The sequence below is a fragment of the Harpia harpyja genome, chromosome 1 (assembly GCF_026419915.1).
Source record: "Harpia harpyja isolate bHarHar1 chromosome 1, bHarHar1 primary haplotype, whole genome shotgun sequence".
Classification (NCBI taxonomy): Eukaryota; Metazoa; Chordata; class Aves; order Accipitriformes; family Accipitridae; genus Harpia; species Harpia harpyja.
Window position 1 is genome coordinate 83,874,186 of NC_068940.1, and position 19,023 is coordinate 83,893,208.

Below are 19,023 nucleotides of genomic sequence, written 5' to 3' on the forward strand. Positions count from 1 at the left end.
ACTACAAAACTGATCCACACAGAGAAGATCGTAATCTTGGTAGAGCACTCAGCACTAACCGCCTATTAAACTGTATTTCTTATGTTCCCCATCTGCATTCTTAACTTTTGGCCACATTTTCCACATTGTACGTTATTTTTCCCCCCTAGTTAATTTGGGATCTTCATTTCACTAAATATTACCATAGGGAATATTATTTATCAATAAAAAACATCCAAAACATTATTGATTTCTTAAGCTCAGAAAACTAAAATGGGAGAACTCCAGAGACAGTAGTAACACAGCGAACAGAGCTGACGGTTTTACATTTGGGGAGAAAAAAAACACTTGGAGATAGAAAGCTGGCAGAAGCAACAACTTTCACATATATACATAGCTGAAAAAATATCACTAAGAAAAAAAAGTAATTTAAAATTTGCTTTAAAAAATCCCACATGCCTAAGAATTTCTGGACTTTCATTCCTTGTACAACATGAGAGCAAACACAAATGGTTGGATTACTTCTGTGCATTAAACAATAGCAAATGCACTGAAGGTTTGCAATTTATTAGTAGGTATGACAGGATAAGCAAAGGAAAACTTCCATTAAAAAATGCTTGCAGCTGAAATCATTATTGTAATAGAAACATTCAAGGTTATTCTTGACCAAAAAAAAAGAAAAGCACCTCTACTTTCTGAGGCAAAACTATGCAAATTAAGTTTGCATACAGTGTGAAACAGCCTGCCCCACATCACTTACATTGTGGTACATATAGTATCACACATTTAGAAAGTTGCGGGGTTTTTTAAATAAGGAGCTCCAGCAAAATAATAACGAAACCTTCAGAAAATAATTGAGATCAGACTGATTATCCCCCCTTTAATCATACTCAGTGACAAAGAAGAAAAAACCCTTAATTGGCAAGTACAGAAAAAGCAAACATGAATCCCTGTCAAACTAGTTATTTGATCCCACACTGATATACAACTGATCTCTTCTTGGAGTATAATTCACATACTGCATAAAGTATAAACACGCTTCTCTAGAAATAAAACCCTCTGCTTTTACTGTTAACGAGTAATAGCAAAAAACATACTTCATCACTCTACCATTACTACCACAGTTGGTTTCCTTTAAATGCTAGAACATATGGTGAAATATTTTTTTTGTTCAGTTCCACTGGATTTCTGTTGAGATTAATCTATGCCTCAATCTACAGCTGAAACACACTAGCTGTCAGTTAAGTCATCAAAAATAATTCAAATTATTCCATACAATGGTCACATTTTAGTCAGTCGTGTACTAATGATAACTGCTTTTTTCCTCCTCTTTCCCTGAACATGCTGCTGCTCTAAGCTTTCATACGTTGAAATATTCCACTAAGATCCAAACCGCTGCCAACACACTCCTACATAAGCATTCAAGAATGACTACTTAAAATGACTACCTCACTTTTTGTTTTATTAAATAAAGAGAGCATGTAAGAGAAATAAATTAATCACAGAGGTTAACAAGGCAAAAAGATATTCTGACTTCCATGATATAGCATGTATTTATAAAGGATCATTTTAATTTTATCTTCCACCACCAAGCAAATCCGTAACTGATAAAGACATTTATTCAGATCTAGCAAGATGCACAGACTTGTTAGCAGAGATGAAAAAGTGGCTGATCACGTCCTTCACTCACTTGTCCCAGAGGGCGTTCAGCCAAGCATATATCGGAAAAAATTGCCCATACTATCCTCTTAATACAATAATAAATAAGGCTGCCAGAGAGAGAAATACAAAGCTGTACCAAGAAAAGCGTCGCTTTTAAGCCTTCCCCTACCTTTTCCCTGATATTTACAAACCGCAGGCAGTGCTGCCGGGGAGTCTCACCAGGGTGGCTGCCAAGAGGTCTCATGTGGCATTCCCAGCTTCCCACCGCCTCCCTCTGCCTGGATTTTAAGCATTCCTGAGAAAACCCACCCTGACATGCACAGAATGAATCTTGCTCAAGTTGGAAGCATGTGATAAGTAGGCTTCAGGTTGAAACGGGAAACCCCAGCACCCAATTAATCCTAGAGATTTAAAAAAGCCCCATCTTACCGTTTTGCTGTTGTCCAGGTCAGGCTAGATTCACCTGCAACTCTTTGGCATCTCTCTAGCAATGTTAGTGTTTGCAGTCAGGCCGGGCTCATTCAGCAACTGAATTCACAACATCTTTCTGCACTAGCAAGCTGAAATGGTATGGCTGTACTACAGCTAAGAAAGGGGGAAATCTAAAGCAGAAAACAAAGAAATCCCTCAAGACAGGGTAATCCCAGAGGAGTAAAATATAAAAGGTACAGATGAGCACCGAGAGTACAATATTTCTCTGTCTAAATTTCATGAGCAATACCATGCTCTTTCTAAAAAGATTTTTTTTTTTTAAATATATGATGGACTTGCCTGTGGAGTTCCCAGAAAGGCAGAGTATCCAGGCTCTGCAGCAGCATTGCAGCCAAAGTAACCATGCATATGCTATCTAGGCAATTTACAGCAGTCTTTTCAAAAAGATATTGATTTACAATGTAGCGCTGCCTCAACCCAACACAGAACTGTAGCCAAAATAGCTAATAGTGATTTCACAGGAATTAAGGGAAAAAAACCTCAACATTCAATCAAAAGGATGCAACTAATCATTCCCAATTCAATTACATCCCAGTCCTGAAGGAAATCAGCAAGTTCTTGAGTGACAAATGATATTAAAGCAATAATCTATGGGCATCTGGAAATAAGCACTATGAATGCCACTGTCCACTTTTACAAAAACAATATGAAAAAGCATCTAAAACGTATTGAGCCAAAATATGAACTCTGAAGTTAATTTTAGCATTGTAAGGATGAAACGTAGTATTTAATTTATGAACATACAAAATATGCAATGCTGTGAGTAAGCAACAGCCACCTACTCTGTGCTGGGAAGCCACTGCTGACCCCAAGCGAGATTGGGTGAGGTTTGAGGAAAAAAGAGGGCAGCAGGAGCAAACCCTCAGGGAGGGCTTCTCCAAAAGGGAGACAGCGAATCTTCTCCATCTCCTACTCCTACAGCAACCCCTGCTGGCCTGTGCTTCAGATGGCTCCTGGCTCCCCAGAAACCTCCCAGGGCTGGGGAGCACTGGACAGACTACGCTAGGACGGGGAGCAGTAACACATGCGTAAGTGAAACCTTCAGGAGAGAGGGAACGCAGTTCAGCTGCTTTTCATTTTTACATAACGAGGAGATGCAATGAACTAGCAGGTGAAACACAGCCCTGGCTCACACCCCAGCACCTCCAGTGACCCATGTCACAAAACCATCAGAAACAGGCTCTCCCATAGAGTCCCACTTTGAAGAAAGCACAGCCTGCTTAAACTCCACACATTTGCTCGAGTCTCACCACAGTCCCCAAGACTTAAACACATGCTTAAATTCTTCTTGACTCACGGCTCACAGCTGAATCTAGCACCAGTGGCTTCAATGATGATAAAACTTGAATGGCATGAGGAAATTCCCTAAGATACACCCAAAATTAAGTAGCACTTGTTATTTTTATCCCTCATCTATCTCCCAACCTTAGTCACAGTGGCATATTCCAGAAGACTACTCAGTTTCTTAGCTTGGCTTTTAAGCAGATAGAAGGTTTCACTTCTGAAAAAAGACAACTTCTACTCTCTAGGCCAAAATTTTCTTCTCGGGTGTCTCAAGCGTGGGGGTCTAAAGAAAACATGAAAAAAAACCTTCCAGTTGAAATGATGAGAAAATACATTCAAAAACATTACATTTCTTGCCCTTACTCTCTCAACATCAAATTTGTCTGAGGATGAGGGAGACCAGGACAGAAGGATCCTCAGAAAAAAAAAAAAAAAAAAGCTAGTGAGTAAGCACCTGCAGAGACCAGTATGTGCCAAAAGACAGGCACCACGTTAAGGGAAAAGTGGTGGACAGCCACAAGGAAAGGAAACACAGAAGGCAAAGAAACAGGGAACTGCATTCCAGAAGGAGGCAAGGTGTTGGGCCAAGCCACACAGAAACAGAAAGCAAACCAAACAGTCCACAAACTAATGGGATCTAACTGAAACAAGCCAAATCATCCCATATTTTAATTATTTTTACTGCATTAAAAAAATCTGTACTTATTGCATTAAAGTCCTTCTTGTTGCCTTTGACACCCCTCAACAGATGCAATTCCAGTTGGGCTCTGGCTTTCTACCTCCATCACTGCATGCTCAGATGATGTCTCTGTATTCTTTCATGGTTACTTGTCCCCACTTCCACCTTCTGTATACTTCCTTTTTATGTTTGAGTTTTGTTAGGAACTCGTTCATCCATGCAGACCTTCCAGCGTTTTTGTCTGACTCCCTACTACTCTTAGCCCCCTCCTTCTCCTGTACTAGCCCCATCCCTTCCCCTACTCCCAACCCCATTTGCAGACTGTGGTTGAACACAACTTGGCTGGAACACAAGTACGTGTTCTCTTGCTGCCCATGGTCCTACAAACAGGACTGGGAAACCTGGCTGGCAAGCAAAGGCCATCTGGAACTACAACTGGAATTGATGGACCACACAAAGCCCCCTGTACCATGGGACTGCGTTTTTTTTCCAAAGGAGTGGGAGAGTAACTGACCTAAAAAAAAGTTTTAATACAATTAAAAAAAAAAAAAAGGCAAATACCTGTGGGTTTAGGTTTAAAAACTCTGCATGGAAACCAGCTGCAAATACAAGCTTCACGTTATCAGTACTGTAAGTCATGCCACCGCTTTCATCCCAGGACAGACTCCAAAATGCTCTGTGGCACCTAAGAACAATTTCTCACACAGGCATCTTTGGAGCTTTTCAAGATAATAGATATACAGTCATCTGGAATTGCTACACATAAAACACAGAGATTACACAATGTCACAGCTCTGATGGTCAATTAACTAAACATGCAAACCATCATTTATTAATATGGCACAGTGAAAAGAATGCCAGTAGTTACCTTGTGTTCTGTGTAGTCATACTACATACTGTTCAAAAGGAACTTGTAAGTAATGTCCTATTTCCATGAGCCTACATTAAATCATCTGAGAGAGAAAGGGAGAGAAGCAGCAAGAGAGAAAGGCAGCCAACTGTTCCCTCCTCTCCAAGAAGTAATAACCACACCCAGTAATTTGTACAACTATCATATGTCTGTATGAGCCCATTTTCTCCTCATAGAAGAAACCACATGACTAAGGAGAGCCTCTGCTCCTCAACACATTTCCTTTCCATTTTGACAACTGAAAATTGAATATACAAGGCAAAAGTAAACACACTTTACAGTTTTGAAAATTTACTCACTTGTGAAAGTAATTTAGACATCTAGCCAGCCATTTCATAAGCCACCAATAACATTTCTCAAAAACTTATTTAAAAAGATGCTTAACAAGTTGCATTCAGAAACAGAGGACTGGATGGGACAACATCTGTCCAAGTCCAGTTCAGTTCCTTGCTATCACAGGCGATCACAAAATATGACCCCTTCCCTAAACTGGTATGGGTTTAGTTTGAAGCTAGAATACATAGAGTACACAAGACATGACCTTAATAAAACAACACAGCAGTGACAAAAATATGTTGAATGCAAAGAAAATAATTTTTATCTTAAGATGGCACGTGAAGCAGTGGATAATATTGCACAATGGAATGCATGACAAATTATTCCATGTACAACATGTTGTTAAACTTGCTTCACAATACCAAGATTTTAACTATACCATCTGCGCTATCTGGTATGGTGGCACTTCACTTAAAAAGTCCCTGTCTGAAATAAAATGTAATGTTACACAGTGCCAATTATTTTTGGAACTTTTAAGACCAGAAAAGAGACTTTACGGTTTTAGGGACTGATTCCAAATATACTTTGCATTATAAAGAATGTTTAAAGTGCAAGTTCAAAGGGAACAACATGGAGAACACTGTGTAATGATTTTACACATCTGAAAAATATTTCAAATCAGTCCAGACATTTTCAACTCAGTGAAAGCGGTCTTTGCATATAAGTTAATCCAATGATTTTGGACAACTATACTCTATGTGTGCAACAGGAAAACCTAACTCCAACATTCCTAGCAAAGCCAAATCTTCCTGTGAACAATAATACAGTTACACTGAGATTGTTTTATTTGTTATTGATACGTCTATGTTCCTTGCTATGCTGGCAAAGATCTCATATAAATAAAATAATCCAGACTAAAACACATTGATGCAATGTATCTATGATAAGAACTTGAATTTGGTCTTTTAACTTGCTCTAGGATTTCCTCTTAGGGAAGCTGAATACTATTTTCCAAGACTCACTTTTGTTCTCTTTTTTTTTTTAAGCTCTTAGTTAAAGGTATTGTCTAAGTACTATTGTAAAGAATTCTGTTAGCCTCTAATTATTAGCCAAAAGTACTTAAAGAGAAGAAATGCAAAGGTCTGAGGCAGTCAGATCTGCAGCATGATCAGCAGTTGATATACACAGACACCAGATAAAGAACTTAGTCAAGGTATGGAATTTCATAATTATTCTACTTTTAAGAAGAGAGCAGACCTGTAGGCTTTTCCACTGGGGGTGGGCATCTAGTTAGATGCAAAGTGGGACTCCAGTGAACCTTAACCTGCAACAATAAAGCATGCCTTGCTACATAAAAACAAATAAATAGTCTTCTCCCAGCCATGTCTCGCTTATACTTGCAAAAACAAACCCAGCTATTACACACAGACAGAATTCTATCTCAACTAGTACTGTGTTCATGCCTTTATAATATATTAAAATCACACAGTAAAAAAATGCCTATCTGGAAAGAGTATGAAGTCTATGCCAAGTGTCAGATAAAATAATCTGCATCTTGTTTGTCTAAATTCCTCATCCCCAACTGAAAGTCAGTAAGCGATAGCAAAGTCATTCATCTTCAACATCATAGTTACGTGTGCTGTCAACAGTAGCAACATTTGACTACAGAAATGGAGGTATCTTCACAATACATGAATAAAATTCTAGACAAAAAATGCACCATAGTTCCTAAGACTTATGATGTACCTGTATATACACACAACCTCATGTTCAGGTGCTAAGTCTTAATGTTACTAATATATTGCATACGACCTAGAGAGCTCAGAAGAAAAAAGACATTTAAATCAACATCTCAGTCAATCATTTTTCAAAAACACCACAGAGAACTCAAGCAGTATAAAATTCAAATGTATGTACTCTGTCTGGAAGATGATAACCATCAGTAAGATGGCTTAGTGGAAGCGGTTTAATTAGACTAACCCATCTACTATAACATACAATTCCTAAAAACACATAGCTGACAATTGTCATATTTGCAATACAAAAAAAATAAAACCTAGCTAATCAGGAAAGGGTAGAAATATTTCTATGAAATAATTTTAATGATGAATACTAGAGACACAGTTTATAAAGTTTTTCTTTAGGGAGAGTTATAAAGAATTAACAATAGCTTTTTAATATCTACCAGTATAAGCCCCAGGGAAGAATCCCTGAAAATGTTTCATTTTCAAGTTACACATATTGCTACAGCTGATCTCTTACAGGGACAAAGCTCAATGATATCCCATTTCAAAGCCATCCATAGCATTATAGCTAGGAGAAGAAAGCTTTCTATAAATGAATTAAAACTTAACACAAAAAGATGAGCTCACCTTCATGTCTTTCTCAAGTTTACATATGTCATGCACTGAAATTCTCGTCGCATTTGAAAGCACTGGATTCTAGCTTCCCTTCATTTTCACTTTGAGATACTCACATGAAAGGCCTTGTTGGTTGGGTTTTTTTTTATTTCACTTGATGTCTTTCTACATTGCAACAGAAAAAAAATCTCAGGTTTTCTAACTAAAAAAAGATTTGTGCATAAAATATAGGCTATTGTGGTTAAAAAAAAAATAAGCCAAATCAACCTCCACATTCCTATGATGCAGGTAAGCAGCTAGAATAAGTTGCATGTTTACAGTATCCACTTTGAAAAATCTCTATCTATTCTACTCTTCTTCACTAAGCATTGTTCCTTTGAGCCACAGTTTCGCTCCTTAAGGCTTTTGCTACCTGCTGAGCTTGCCACACAATGCAAATCATGAATTCATGTTACAAGAACAGTAAAGAAAGCACTATGAGATGGGAATAACTGCTGACAACTCTTGCACTGGAACTGAACTACCAGCATACAAGGGAAAGACTTCAGCTCACCAGCAGTCTTCAGCTGCCTCTATGCCTCTATCCCTCCCTTACACGCTTTATTAACAAGGATAATCAAAATTTCTGGTGAAAAATCCACTGAGGTTCACAGCAAAAGATCATGTGATCTATGAATTCAAGTTCCACAGGCCAAGACCCTGGTGTCCTCTGTGGAAAGGGTAGAAGCTATATGGAAATAAGCATCCTACCACTTCACAGCTTTAAGCCAATCTAGACTATGAAATGATGAAACTCTGAAGGCACCCCAGAAGTGAGATGATATGGCCAACTACCTTAGGCATCATAGAGATTATTTCCAGAAAATTAATCAGAACTCGAGAGCTTCCTCTGTGACCTCTACAGTACACATAGAAACTACTTTTACAGGATGTCAGACAGTTTGAGAAGGTGTTCTTGGATTGACTTGAAGCCCAAAATTTAAACTACTTCAAAATTTAATTTATCCTGTATTTTCTCAGTGAAAGACAATGATGAGTGATGAGGTGAATATAACTGCTCCATTAAGTAAGGATGACACTTTGGGCATTGAAGGAGGTTGATGGACTATCTGCAGAAAAGTGAGGACTGTGCTTTAAAAAAGGTAGTAAAGTACCAACCTAGAAACCAAGTGAAAAGTCAGAGATCTTCTTTCACTGGCATTCACAGTAAGATGGAACCGAGGGAATGTCACAATTACTCTTGTCTTCATTTTCTCATGTGGGACGTTGAAGTACCCCAAATTAGTGAACTCAAGAGGTTTACATGACTGTGCATTTACATGAGGTTTACCTGCATATATCTCCAGTGGAATCCTGGTAGAACAATTTCCCTACATTCTGGCCGTCCTGAAATTTGGTATCCAAATACCAAACCCAAAGGGGCAGAGGAAATCTCACAAGACATCTTCTCCAGGCAGTTGCTACAAGGAACCCTCTGATTGGTTCTGTTTTCAGAGATAACTGCAACTGTTAATTAGAGAACCTCACAACAATGACATTTAATCCTAAATATGGTGTTTTGTGGCGTGAGATAATTTCAGCAATTATTCCAGGCTCCTCACAAGCTTATTCCCTTTTAACTGGTCAACAACCTGTTTATATTTTTACTCTTCAAAATTTTCGTCTTTGAGTTGTGACAAGTGACAGAAGAACCACCAGCCCAGGAGCCATGGCACGCTCTGTGGGAAGTACCACTGGCAGGTATCCTTTGTCACAGGAAGTTACCGAGAAATACAAGACGCTATAAAAGCATGCTTATTACACCAACCTATAGAAAATGAACCCACAAACTCATCATGTGGAGGAACAAATAACTGATTCACTACCATCTCAGACGCCTTAATGGATTCAACATATATGATATTAACCAGTCTCTACGGCTGTCATCTTATTATTATGGGGACAGTAACAGACAACTAATGTGTTTATGTCAGGGAAAGAGCTATGCTGAACTAATACAGATTACAAGTTCATATATAAAGTACTATAGTGAGGTGTACAAATCAACCTCATTTCTTTTGGTTTTTCTAAATGGAGGTTCAGTTCTCAGCCTTCCCTCTAGAGATGCTACACTCTTTCAGTTATCTAAACAGGTCATCACTGTAGAGCAGGTATAAAGCCTTGATTTAAAAAAAGTCTTTTTTAATATTAACATAATTGAAAGCTGTCAGAGGAACATACATAGTGAAAATCACACAGAATCAGAATAAAAGTTAATCTAGCCTGTTTCTGCAAGCAACCAAATTTGTTAGAGGATAAGGATAGACAAATGTGATCCTTCCTCCTGTATATCCTTCTAACCACCAGCAGTTTACTTTGTAATTCAAAGATTAAATCCAGACCTATCCTTCACAACTTTGTGAAGGAACTTCACTTTTGAAGTCTTTTATACCTTTGGCCTCCAGGTGGTAGAGAGTTATACAACACCATGCAGCTAGAAAACATTCCTTCTCTTGAAATCCAAAACAAAAAATCTCTGGTTATTTCTCACTACATAGGAACTACAAAGCAGCTAAAGAAACATTGCACAATTATTCCCTCTTCACCAGCATAAATTCAGCTTGTGATCTTACAGGTTACTGTCTCATCCTCCCTCAATCCTCCATTTTACACTCTAACGGGTCTTAGTCTATTACCTTCAACTCAATGGAAGCTATATTGCACTTCTAACTGATGATTCTTATCTTTTCCCTCTGTGTCATCTTCTGTGTCATTTTTGTTTTATGATGGCTAATATTTGATATGATATTTACATAAACAGGATTTCTGCAATAACATGATGACAGCTTTGGTTTTGTTCTCCTTTCTTTTCCTATTGTTTTCTGAATGTTTACTTATATTTTAGACTACTGCTGAACACTGAGTCACTATCTTCAAGCTATTATCCAATGACCCTATAATTCTTATCCAGAATAATGTAATTTGTTTAGACTCACCATTACACATGCATAGATGCAGTAAAGTTCTTCATATGCATCAGTTTGTACATATCAGCATGAAATGCCATTATTGTTTTATCCTCCAAATAGTATATACTGCAAAATCCTTGGGCAACTTTAGGCAGTTCAACTAAACAATAGCTTTTTTCAATGTGCCAATTTTTCATCCCTCTTCCATGTCTTTGTCTTCTACCTGGAAGGTTAGTTGCCATTCCCCTCTAAGTGTCAAAAATGGATATTTTACCTGTTCTCTATGGCATACACGACAGATGTGACGTAGGTAGAAGCATCATGCAAATCACAATGACTGGAAAATCTGATGATAGCAAAACACTAGGTTAGATGGTCGTGCGCTATGAGATTAAAGAAGTTGCTGACAAAAAAATTAAATAGAAACACTCAAGTAATACCTGATTTAGGAGTACTGTTGGTTCTCATGATCAAATATGAGAAGCAGCTGTGAGAATCATCTCCCCTCCTTCCAGATATATTTGTCTAGAGGGCTGCACTACCTAATGGACAAGAGTTTCACTGCAGTCACCCATACCTTTGTTCTTTACTAATTAAATTGGCACAGAATGACGTACATCAAAAAGACATGTCAAAGCTTAATCTGATGCAATGCTGAGTCAAGTGCTCACAGGAAACAAGCACCAGAACTACAGGTATTGCACTAATATTTATGTGCACTTCAGTTAAATACAGTGTTGGTTTTGACCTATAAAGTCCTTTACCATTTGGGTCACTAGCCCCTTGCAGACTGCTTTTCTTGTCCCGTTTTATCTCAGTAATTCAGACAAGAGGGTTGCATTCACCTGGGCATTCTCACTGAAGGGCACATCAGTCCAGAAGTTGATAAAGCTTTAATGCATGTTGAGCAGCTTATCTATTTTCCCAGGACATCTTAGGCAAGAAATAGAAAGCATCTCAGGAGGAGTGAGTTGCTGAAGACATTAAACTTCAGAAAGGAGAAGAGAAAAAAGCCTCTTCCTCGTACTATAAAAACTACCTCTACAAAACAGAGTTAGTGGTAGCATAGCTACTACAGCTTACATGTTCACAGAGCACCCATTCTCACAGAAAGTTCCACCTAAACATTTTTTTCTTCCTCAGACCACCTCTTTCAGCATCTCTGGAGCTAGACCCCATTAGAGTATGTTCTTAAATAGACTCCCTGGAGATATTCTGCCCCACCACCTTCTTGTGAAGTAGAACAACATGGATTTTCATGTGATGGAACACACAGTGGCTATATAGGGCTGGAACGGATTTATACAACAACAGATTTGTTCTATTCAGCTCATGAGCAAATATGTGGCCTATCAAGAAAATTCAAGAAGCCTCAAAGGTTTTAATAATTCAAAAAGGAACAAAATACTGATTTCAGAGGGGGGAAAGAATTTCTATTACCTTGTTTCAGATACTCAGTAATTACTTGGATTTTGATAAGAAATTTTAAAGGAAACATGCTGTTTCAGTATAACAAATTCAAATGCAAACAAAACTTCTCTTGGTTAAATGACATAGAAAAAATACATTGATTGATCTATCTAGCTTGTATCTGTCTCTTTCATCAAGTCAAAGACTCCCTACCACATGAGGAAAGAGAAGAAACTAAGGCCTATGACAAAACAGGTGAAAGATTCCATAGAACTGACAGGTTGAAGGTTGAGAATGGATATCTTCTTCCACTTAAATCACTGCTACAGGATTTACAGTGCAATGTTTCACGCCAGAAAGTCTACAAAATACTGAATATTTACAGTTTTGCATGAGAGCTCTTTGCAGTGTTGCCTCCAAACACCAAGAAAAAAAACCCCACTTGTACACTTCACTATTTGTGTTTTGGCCATTCCAGAAGGTATCTATAAGTCTGCAGATATCAAGCTATTTTGCAGGAAAAGAATGATGCAGCCATGCATCTCCTGAGGCATGGTTGCCTTGGTGCTCAGACACTTACCTCCTTCTTCAGAACTCTCACAGGACTAAACCCACTTGCAAAATCTTCTGTGGGAAAAAACCAAACCTCGTACTATATTTCATTTCTGACTGTTTTAGCAGAAGATTAGTATGGAAAGAATTCTTACTGTACCATAAAACAAAGCCAAAACCCCTTAAATCAGTCATCCTCATAATCTAAGAGGTCCCATGAATATCTATGCATAGTTAAAATGATAATAATGTATTGTTTCAGATATTTTCTTAAGAGAAATCTTACATTCTTTTCTAGAAAGGAACAATAAACTCTCAAAAAAAGAGGCAGCGTGAGCTCTGTGGTTCATGGACAAAATTATGCAGCAGTGAACACATTTCTTCACAATCTGGATGTTAAGAAACTTCCCTTATGAAGTAGAATCACTGATACTTGATTGTTCTGTTGTTATTCCAATTAGTAAGATGTCTTCTTAATTAAAACTTAAAAATAATATTAGTATTACCCTAGCAGCCTAGTCATTAAAATAGGACTCCGCTCTACTAGACTCTTTATAGACAGAGAAGTGAGATGAGCGTCCATGGCCAAGCTGGCCACCTATTCAATTAAGAGAGGGAGGGAACCCCACCCTTCCTTGCCTTCTGTTTCAGTGGGGAGATTCGAAAGCAGAACAGTTGAGAGGCAAGAGGAGAACTGAGTAAGAAAACTGTAGTGATACTAACTATTAAAAAGAAAAAGCCAAGAAGGAAACTTGTAGCAAGACATGTACTTGTCATTTTAGTTATGTGCTCTCAGCCATAACATATCTTTTCTTTCTGTAAAACATAGTTTTAGTTTGCCATCTGAACAATGTAATTTTACATAATTGTTTCTCTCATGCTACCTAGTGTCTGATATTCAAACAAAGCATTCCATCTTCAGCCAGGTTGTGCTTGCCTCGCATAATCCCAATGAGTAACAATACACCTCCCACGTAACATTAGACAATCTTCACTCAGCTTTTGAGGTGTCACCCAAACTAAAGACAACCCAGCCTACAAGTAGATGTACATGACCAGCGATAGGACACGAGGAAATGGAATGAAGCTGCGTCAGGGGAAGTTCAGACTGGACATTAGGAAAAGGTTCTTCACTGAGAGGGTGGTCAGTCACTGGAACAGGCTCCCCAGGGAAATGGTCATGGCACCAAACCTGTCAGAGTTCAAGGAGCATCTGGACAACGCTTGTAGTCATATGGTTTAGTTTTAGGGAGTCCTGCAAGGAGCAGGGAGTTGGACTCAATGATCCTTATGGGCCCCTTCCAATTTGAGATATTCTATGATTCTATGTGTAGATCCCCATTTTATTGGATAAAACCTTTTGTTTACAAAACCTTTTACAGCATCAGGAGCAAAACAAAAGTTTTACCGTAAAAACCAATACCACATTTAATTAAGAATGGTAAGTGGAAAAAGAGATCTAGAACAGGAGAAGCATCAAAACATATAGATTGTGTTTCCCCTAAAGCATTTCAAGGACAAACTGCTACTTAAAGTTTTGCCGAGGAAAGGTTTGAAGGCCTCAGAAATGTAAATGCTGCAGAACAACTCTTTTGAGGTATGATTCCCAACAGTACTGGATGTCTTTGAGAGAATGTACATGCGTGAGGTACTCCAGCATAACATTATTGCTGCTGCCTGACACAATTTTGACAAAAATGACTGACAAAAATCCTGCAATGCTTTTAGAGCTTATAATATTGAGGGCTCATATGTCTAACAGGACATCTGTCTGTCCTCAGAAAAGGTTGTGGAAATAATTCAAAATGTAAAAAGACTGAGTACTAACAGATATGATTACTAAGGCAATAAAAATTCAGACAAGAAGAATTCCATCTAAGATTCCACTAAAGCCACACTGCCACAAAAAACCAAGCATAAGATCACTTTAAAATGTCTTATGGCTGCTTTTGAATTTCATATGCCAACCACAGATTGGACACTTACCAAATAAACAGTTTCTATTTGAAATGTTACAATAAAAATACACACCTCATACTCTACACTTATATCTGATCACTTATTAATTCCTGGGGAGTCTCATTAACCTCAGTGCAACCAGCATATTGAGAGATAAACACACAAATGGCTGGTTGTTCTTTAACTGCCCACGACAGCACGAACTACCAATTACAATACATGCACAGATGGCTAATTGGTTTTATCACAGTTTTCACAGCTCTGGGAAGGGGGACACCACCTTTCTCAATTTCTCTGAAGGCCAATACCAGCAGCACAAGAAGAATTCATGTGTTGAGCCCCCTCGGGTGTTGTTGCCCTACTTGGTCAAAAGAAAAAAGAAAAAAAGTTTTATAGTAGTTTACAAGACACACTCAATGTCCCCAATGCAATTTTAAGTAGGTCTTCAGTATACACATTGATTTCATCTCTCAGTTACTTTTGAAATGCTAAGAAGATTGTCACATAAATGCCAAATTCTAAACATTTCATAACAAGAACAAAGGTTATGAGACTGGCAATTAAGTTGTCAGGACTGGCAACACTAAAACAATGAGTAAACTAAGTGCAAGAAACAGTCTTCAGAGCTAAAGCTAAATTTTAACAAGATATTTTGGTTCTAATTCATTGTATATAATATCACTCCTTCCTCTAAAATACCTGATAATACAGTTCTCTCTCATACAGATTCACCTGTAGCTATATTGTTAACAGGAACACTAGATCACAGGCTTCTGTAATTAAGTTTAAACAGTGACAACAGTAATAGCTTCCACCCCAAAATGGATCAGCTGTGCATAGGGGATGAGTATCAGTGAGCTTCACACCTGTTTGCTGAAAAAGAACAGGGAGGCTGAGGACTCCACAGAAAGATCTGAATTCCCAAAAGGACCTTGCGTTCCAAATATTAGAAATATCTTCCCCGACACTCCTAAACTCTTGCCCATTCTCCCTAAAACTGCTCCCGATACCATATTTGCTCCTAGCCCTCCATACCCACTCTTATGCCCTTACCCTCCATACATGCCCATACACACCCATGTCCTTTTCTAACACCTTCCTGAACCCTCCAAACTCCTTGTTAGGCTCCTTTTTCTGCATATATTAGAAGCACTGAATATACTTAGGGGAAAAATAGCACCCTTGCTCTCACGTTCTCCAGGTGCCTCAGATCATCACCTGAAACCTGAGGGCATACGTCACAGCAGCAGTCTGACTTTGTCCCTTTTCAGATGGAAGTCCTTCCTCATGCTTCAGCATATGCACAGGCAAGTTAGCACATCATATAAGGAGTTGCAGTATACTTCTACAGATCCTTGAAAGAGATCCTTGAAAGATCCTTGAGATCCTTGAAAGTTTTAGCTATGCTTTAACAAACCTCTAATATGCATTCATTAAGAGTTTTCTCAGGATACCAAGTTTGGGAGAACTTGGATAAAATGACAACAGCAGAAGAAAAATCCTTTTTGGAATGAAGACTGCCCTTTGCTGAACTTTAAGTGAGGTAATTCATTGAGGTGGTAAGGATGTGTAATTCCTAAAATTACTGATCATTCTTGCACCTGCTGAACTTTCCTGAAAACTGGCATCCACAGAGCGACGCAGCGAAGAGCCTGACTCTGCAGATTGCACGTGCTGTCAAGTGAGGAGAAGACTAGTTCTTCCTGCTTCGCCATGGAATCACGGGGACTCTGGGCTGTGCTTGTACTCCTTCATGAATGTGGAGCAAGACCAAGCAGGATAATTTGGATTTTTATCCAGAATAAAGGATGCTCTCCATCTCCTCACTCAAAGTCCACACTCTTTTCTAGGCTGGTGTATTTCTGCTTCAAACAAGCACTGAAACTAAAATGACTTACACAATTATTTTTTGATACGCCTACTTACTGACTGTGTATTTTAAAAAAACAGCTGGCAATTGGCAGTCAAACAATTCAAACCAATCTTTGAAAAGTGTCACTTAAAATGTTGGCTCACTGAGGACTGTTTAATACAATGATTACCAGCAAAGGCTGCCAGTAGTATTTACAGAGATCTCAAATAAATTCTTGTCCCATACCTGAATAGTTAGATTATCATTATCTTATCCTTACTCTTTCCTGCTAATAGCAGGTGTCTATCATTAGACAAATGAAACAGCCTTTGTAGCCACCTAATTCCAAGGTTTGCAAGGCCTGAGCACTGCCATTTCCCAAGCCATTTCAAAGCAAATGAAGAAGTTAACAGAGGCTCTTTCACAAGACACAGAGTACAAGAGGTTACTAGGTGAGAGCATGTACCAGTCTTTGTGCAGCTCTGGAAAAGACAATACAGGTTTCAAAGTTGGTGCATTGTTTGATGTGATCTCAAATTTCAAGGGGTTTAGGATTTGTTTGTGATAAATTAACACTTCAGTCTCTATTCTTACTCTGCCAACTGTATTCCCTTAAAGCTCAACTTTTGAGAAGGCAGGGGACAAAATATCATTGAATATTAAACTGCATAATATGCCTCTATCGCATCAACTGTAGCAAACAACATACATCAAGGGCATCCCTGGGGTCACTTTCCAGAAATATTCATTTACATTTTTTAATTGCTGCTTTTCATTTCAAACCCAGGTATATAAACAACATTAAGCCTGCCCTTATCAAACAGCTGTTCTTTAACCAAAATCCCAAGTAATAAAAATGAATACCAGTTAAAGGCATGAACCCATTTCTATATGATGCATTGTGAAACCTGTATATGAGTACTAGAACAAAAAACCTAGCAGCAAGTTTTTAAAAATACGTGCAAGAAAAGAAAGCCACAAAATTAAAAAAAACACTTTATTATGCAAGCATAAAGTTAAAAACCCACAAACCTGGGTCTTCCTTTAGCAAAGGCCAAAGCACGAATAAAAAAGATACACTTAACAGAACCATTAATACATATACACAGTGTAAAAAAAAAATGAAAACCAAACCCAAACAAAACCCAAAACCAAACAAAAAACCCACACACATGAAAATTTAAATCCGAAGTGCACAAGCATTCCTTGAATCACACGTTACATACAACTGGCATGGTTTAATGCATGTAAACCCAAACCAATATGTTAACATAAGCTTGGCATCAGTCCAACTAACATATTAATACGAAAATATTATGACTACACTCCTTGTTGTTAAAGTAAACAATAAAAACAGATTCCTCATTTCTTTTATCAAAGAAGATAGGGAAATGGTAGGATGTTACACAGTTACCTGTTAATTTACACTGCAAAATATGGTTTTACCATGTTAAAATATCTTAATACCAGAATTAAGTTAGCTATTTCCTAGAAGAAACAGAGATTTTCCGTAGACTGTCACATGAAGGCCCTTACACTTAAAACATCAGAAATAAAGTGCTCTTTCACAAGAAGGTGCCAAACTTCAGTCTAAGCAGAGGTTCATTTCATTGTTTTTGACCAAAAGGCTAAAAAATCCATACCAATCCAAAAACCACATTAGACAGAATAAAACTTCTTTGTGTTATGGGGGCAAAGGGAAGCAATACTGCATAACTTTTGTCTGACTTCATCTTTGTATTTCCAAGGCCATCCTCCCTCCCTAGTACTGCAATATCTGAATATCTTCAAGATGTATTAAGAAATGTATCTTCAATATCCACTGAGAAAGATAATAATTTTCTTCTCCCTCAGATGGAAAATTAAGGCTCAGATGTTTAATAACTTGCCAAAAGCATCACAGCACCTTCTCTGCCGGAAGAAACGCTATTTGAATGCAGCTTGGTTCTGAGGTTAGAAGTACTGCGAAATCTGTTGTATTAATTTAGTCCTGGCCTTTTATACAAATTTTAATGTGCTATCAGGTTGGCAAACTCCAATGACAGCATTTCCTTTGATGTCACTTTAATGTCTTCCACTCAATAGAGCGACCTTAGGGTCTTAAAGTTTGCTATTAAACTATTACCTTAGCTTAAAATTAGCATCAGCAATTAGTATTAAAGACATGAAATAAAATTAGATTTAAGGCATTATGCACAATACCATAAACGATCTTTACTCCCTCCATTCACCTCTTCCTTCCAAAAACATAATTTTATTCACTCACTGTAATCTATTAAGATATGCCTCTACCACAACATTCCCTTTAAAAAAGAAATTATGTTTCTTAATAAGTGCTGAACTGCAACTGATTGCAAAGCAGCCATGACTACCGAACACTTGCAATACTTTAAAAGCCCTAGAATTCACTCATGCCACAACTACAGCACACCCTTTGGAGAAAATATGCTGTAATTCACTCAGCTTAATGTGAAAAGTAATCACATTATGGAAATGCTTGGTCATTGCACTGTAGGTAGTGCAGGGTCAGCATTGCTTCATCTCCATCATCTCTTGACTCCCTGTAGGCATTTTTAAAATACATTTTATATAAAGTGGATTTTTTTTCATTTGTATTTGTTTTCATACTTATGATTTTGAACAAAAATATAAAAGGCAGC

General features: G+C 38.0%; 1 protein-coding gene across 5 annotated transcripts in view; it reads right to left on the reverse strand.

Moving 5' to 3' along the window:
* Positions 1-19,023, reverse strand: part of CDK14 (cyclin dependent kinase 14) — a 330,724-nt gene that overhangs the window by 255,735 nt on the left and 55,966 nt on the right. The window contains exon 1 of one of the 5 annotated variants that reach the window (XM_052802574.1): positions 2,071-2,206. The exons of 3 other annotated variants lie outside the window; for them this stretch is intronic. Coding sequence is in view for 1 of the 2 variants with exons in the window: in XM_052802565.1 (XP_052658525.1) it covers positions 1,811-1,885 (75 nt within the window). In the remaining variant the exon portion in view is untranslated. Of the gene's footprint in view, positions 1-1,810; positions 1,942-2,070; positions 2,207-19,023 lie in introns of those variants that run through there. One more of the 5 variants, XM_052802565.1, reaches the window with a different exon arrangement.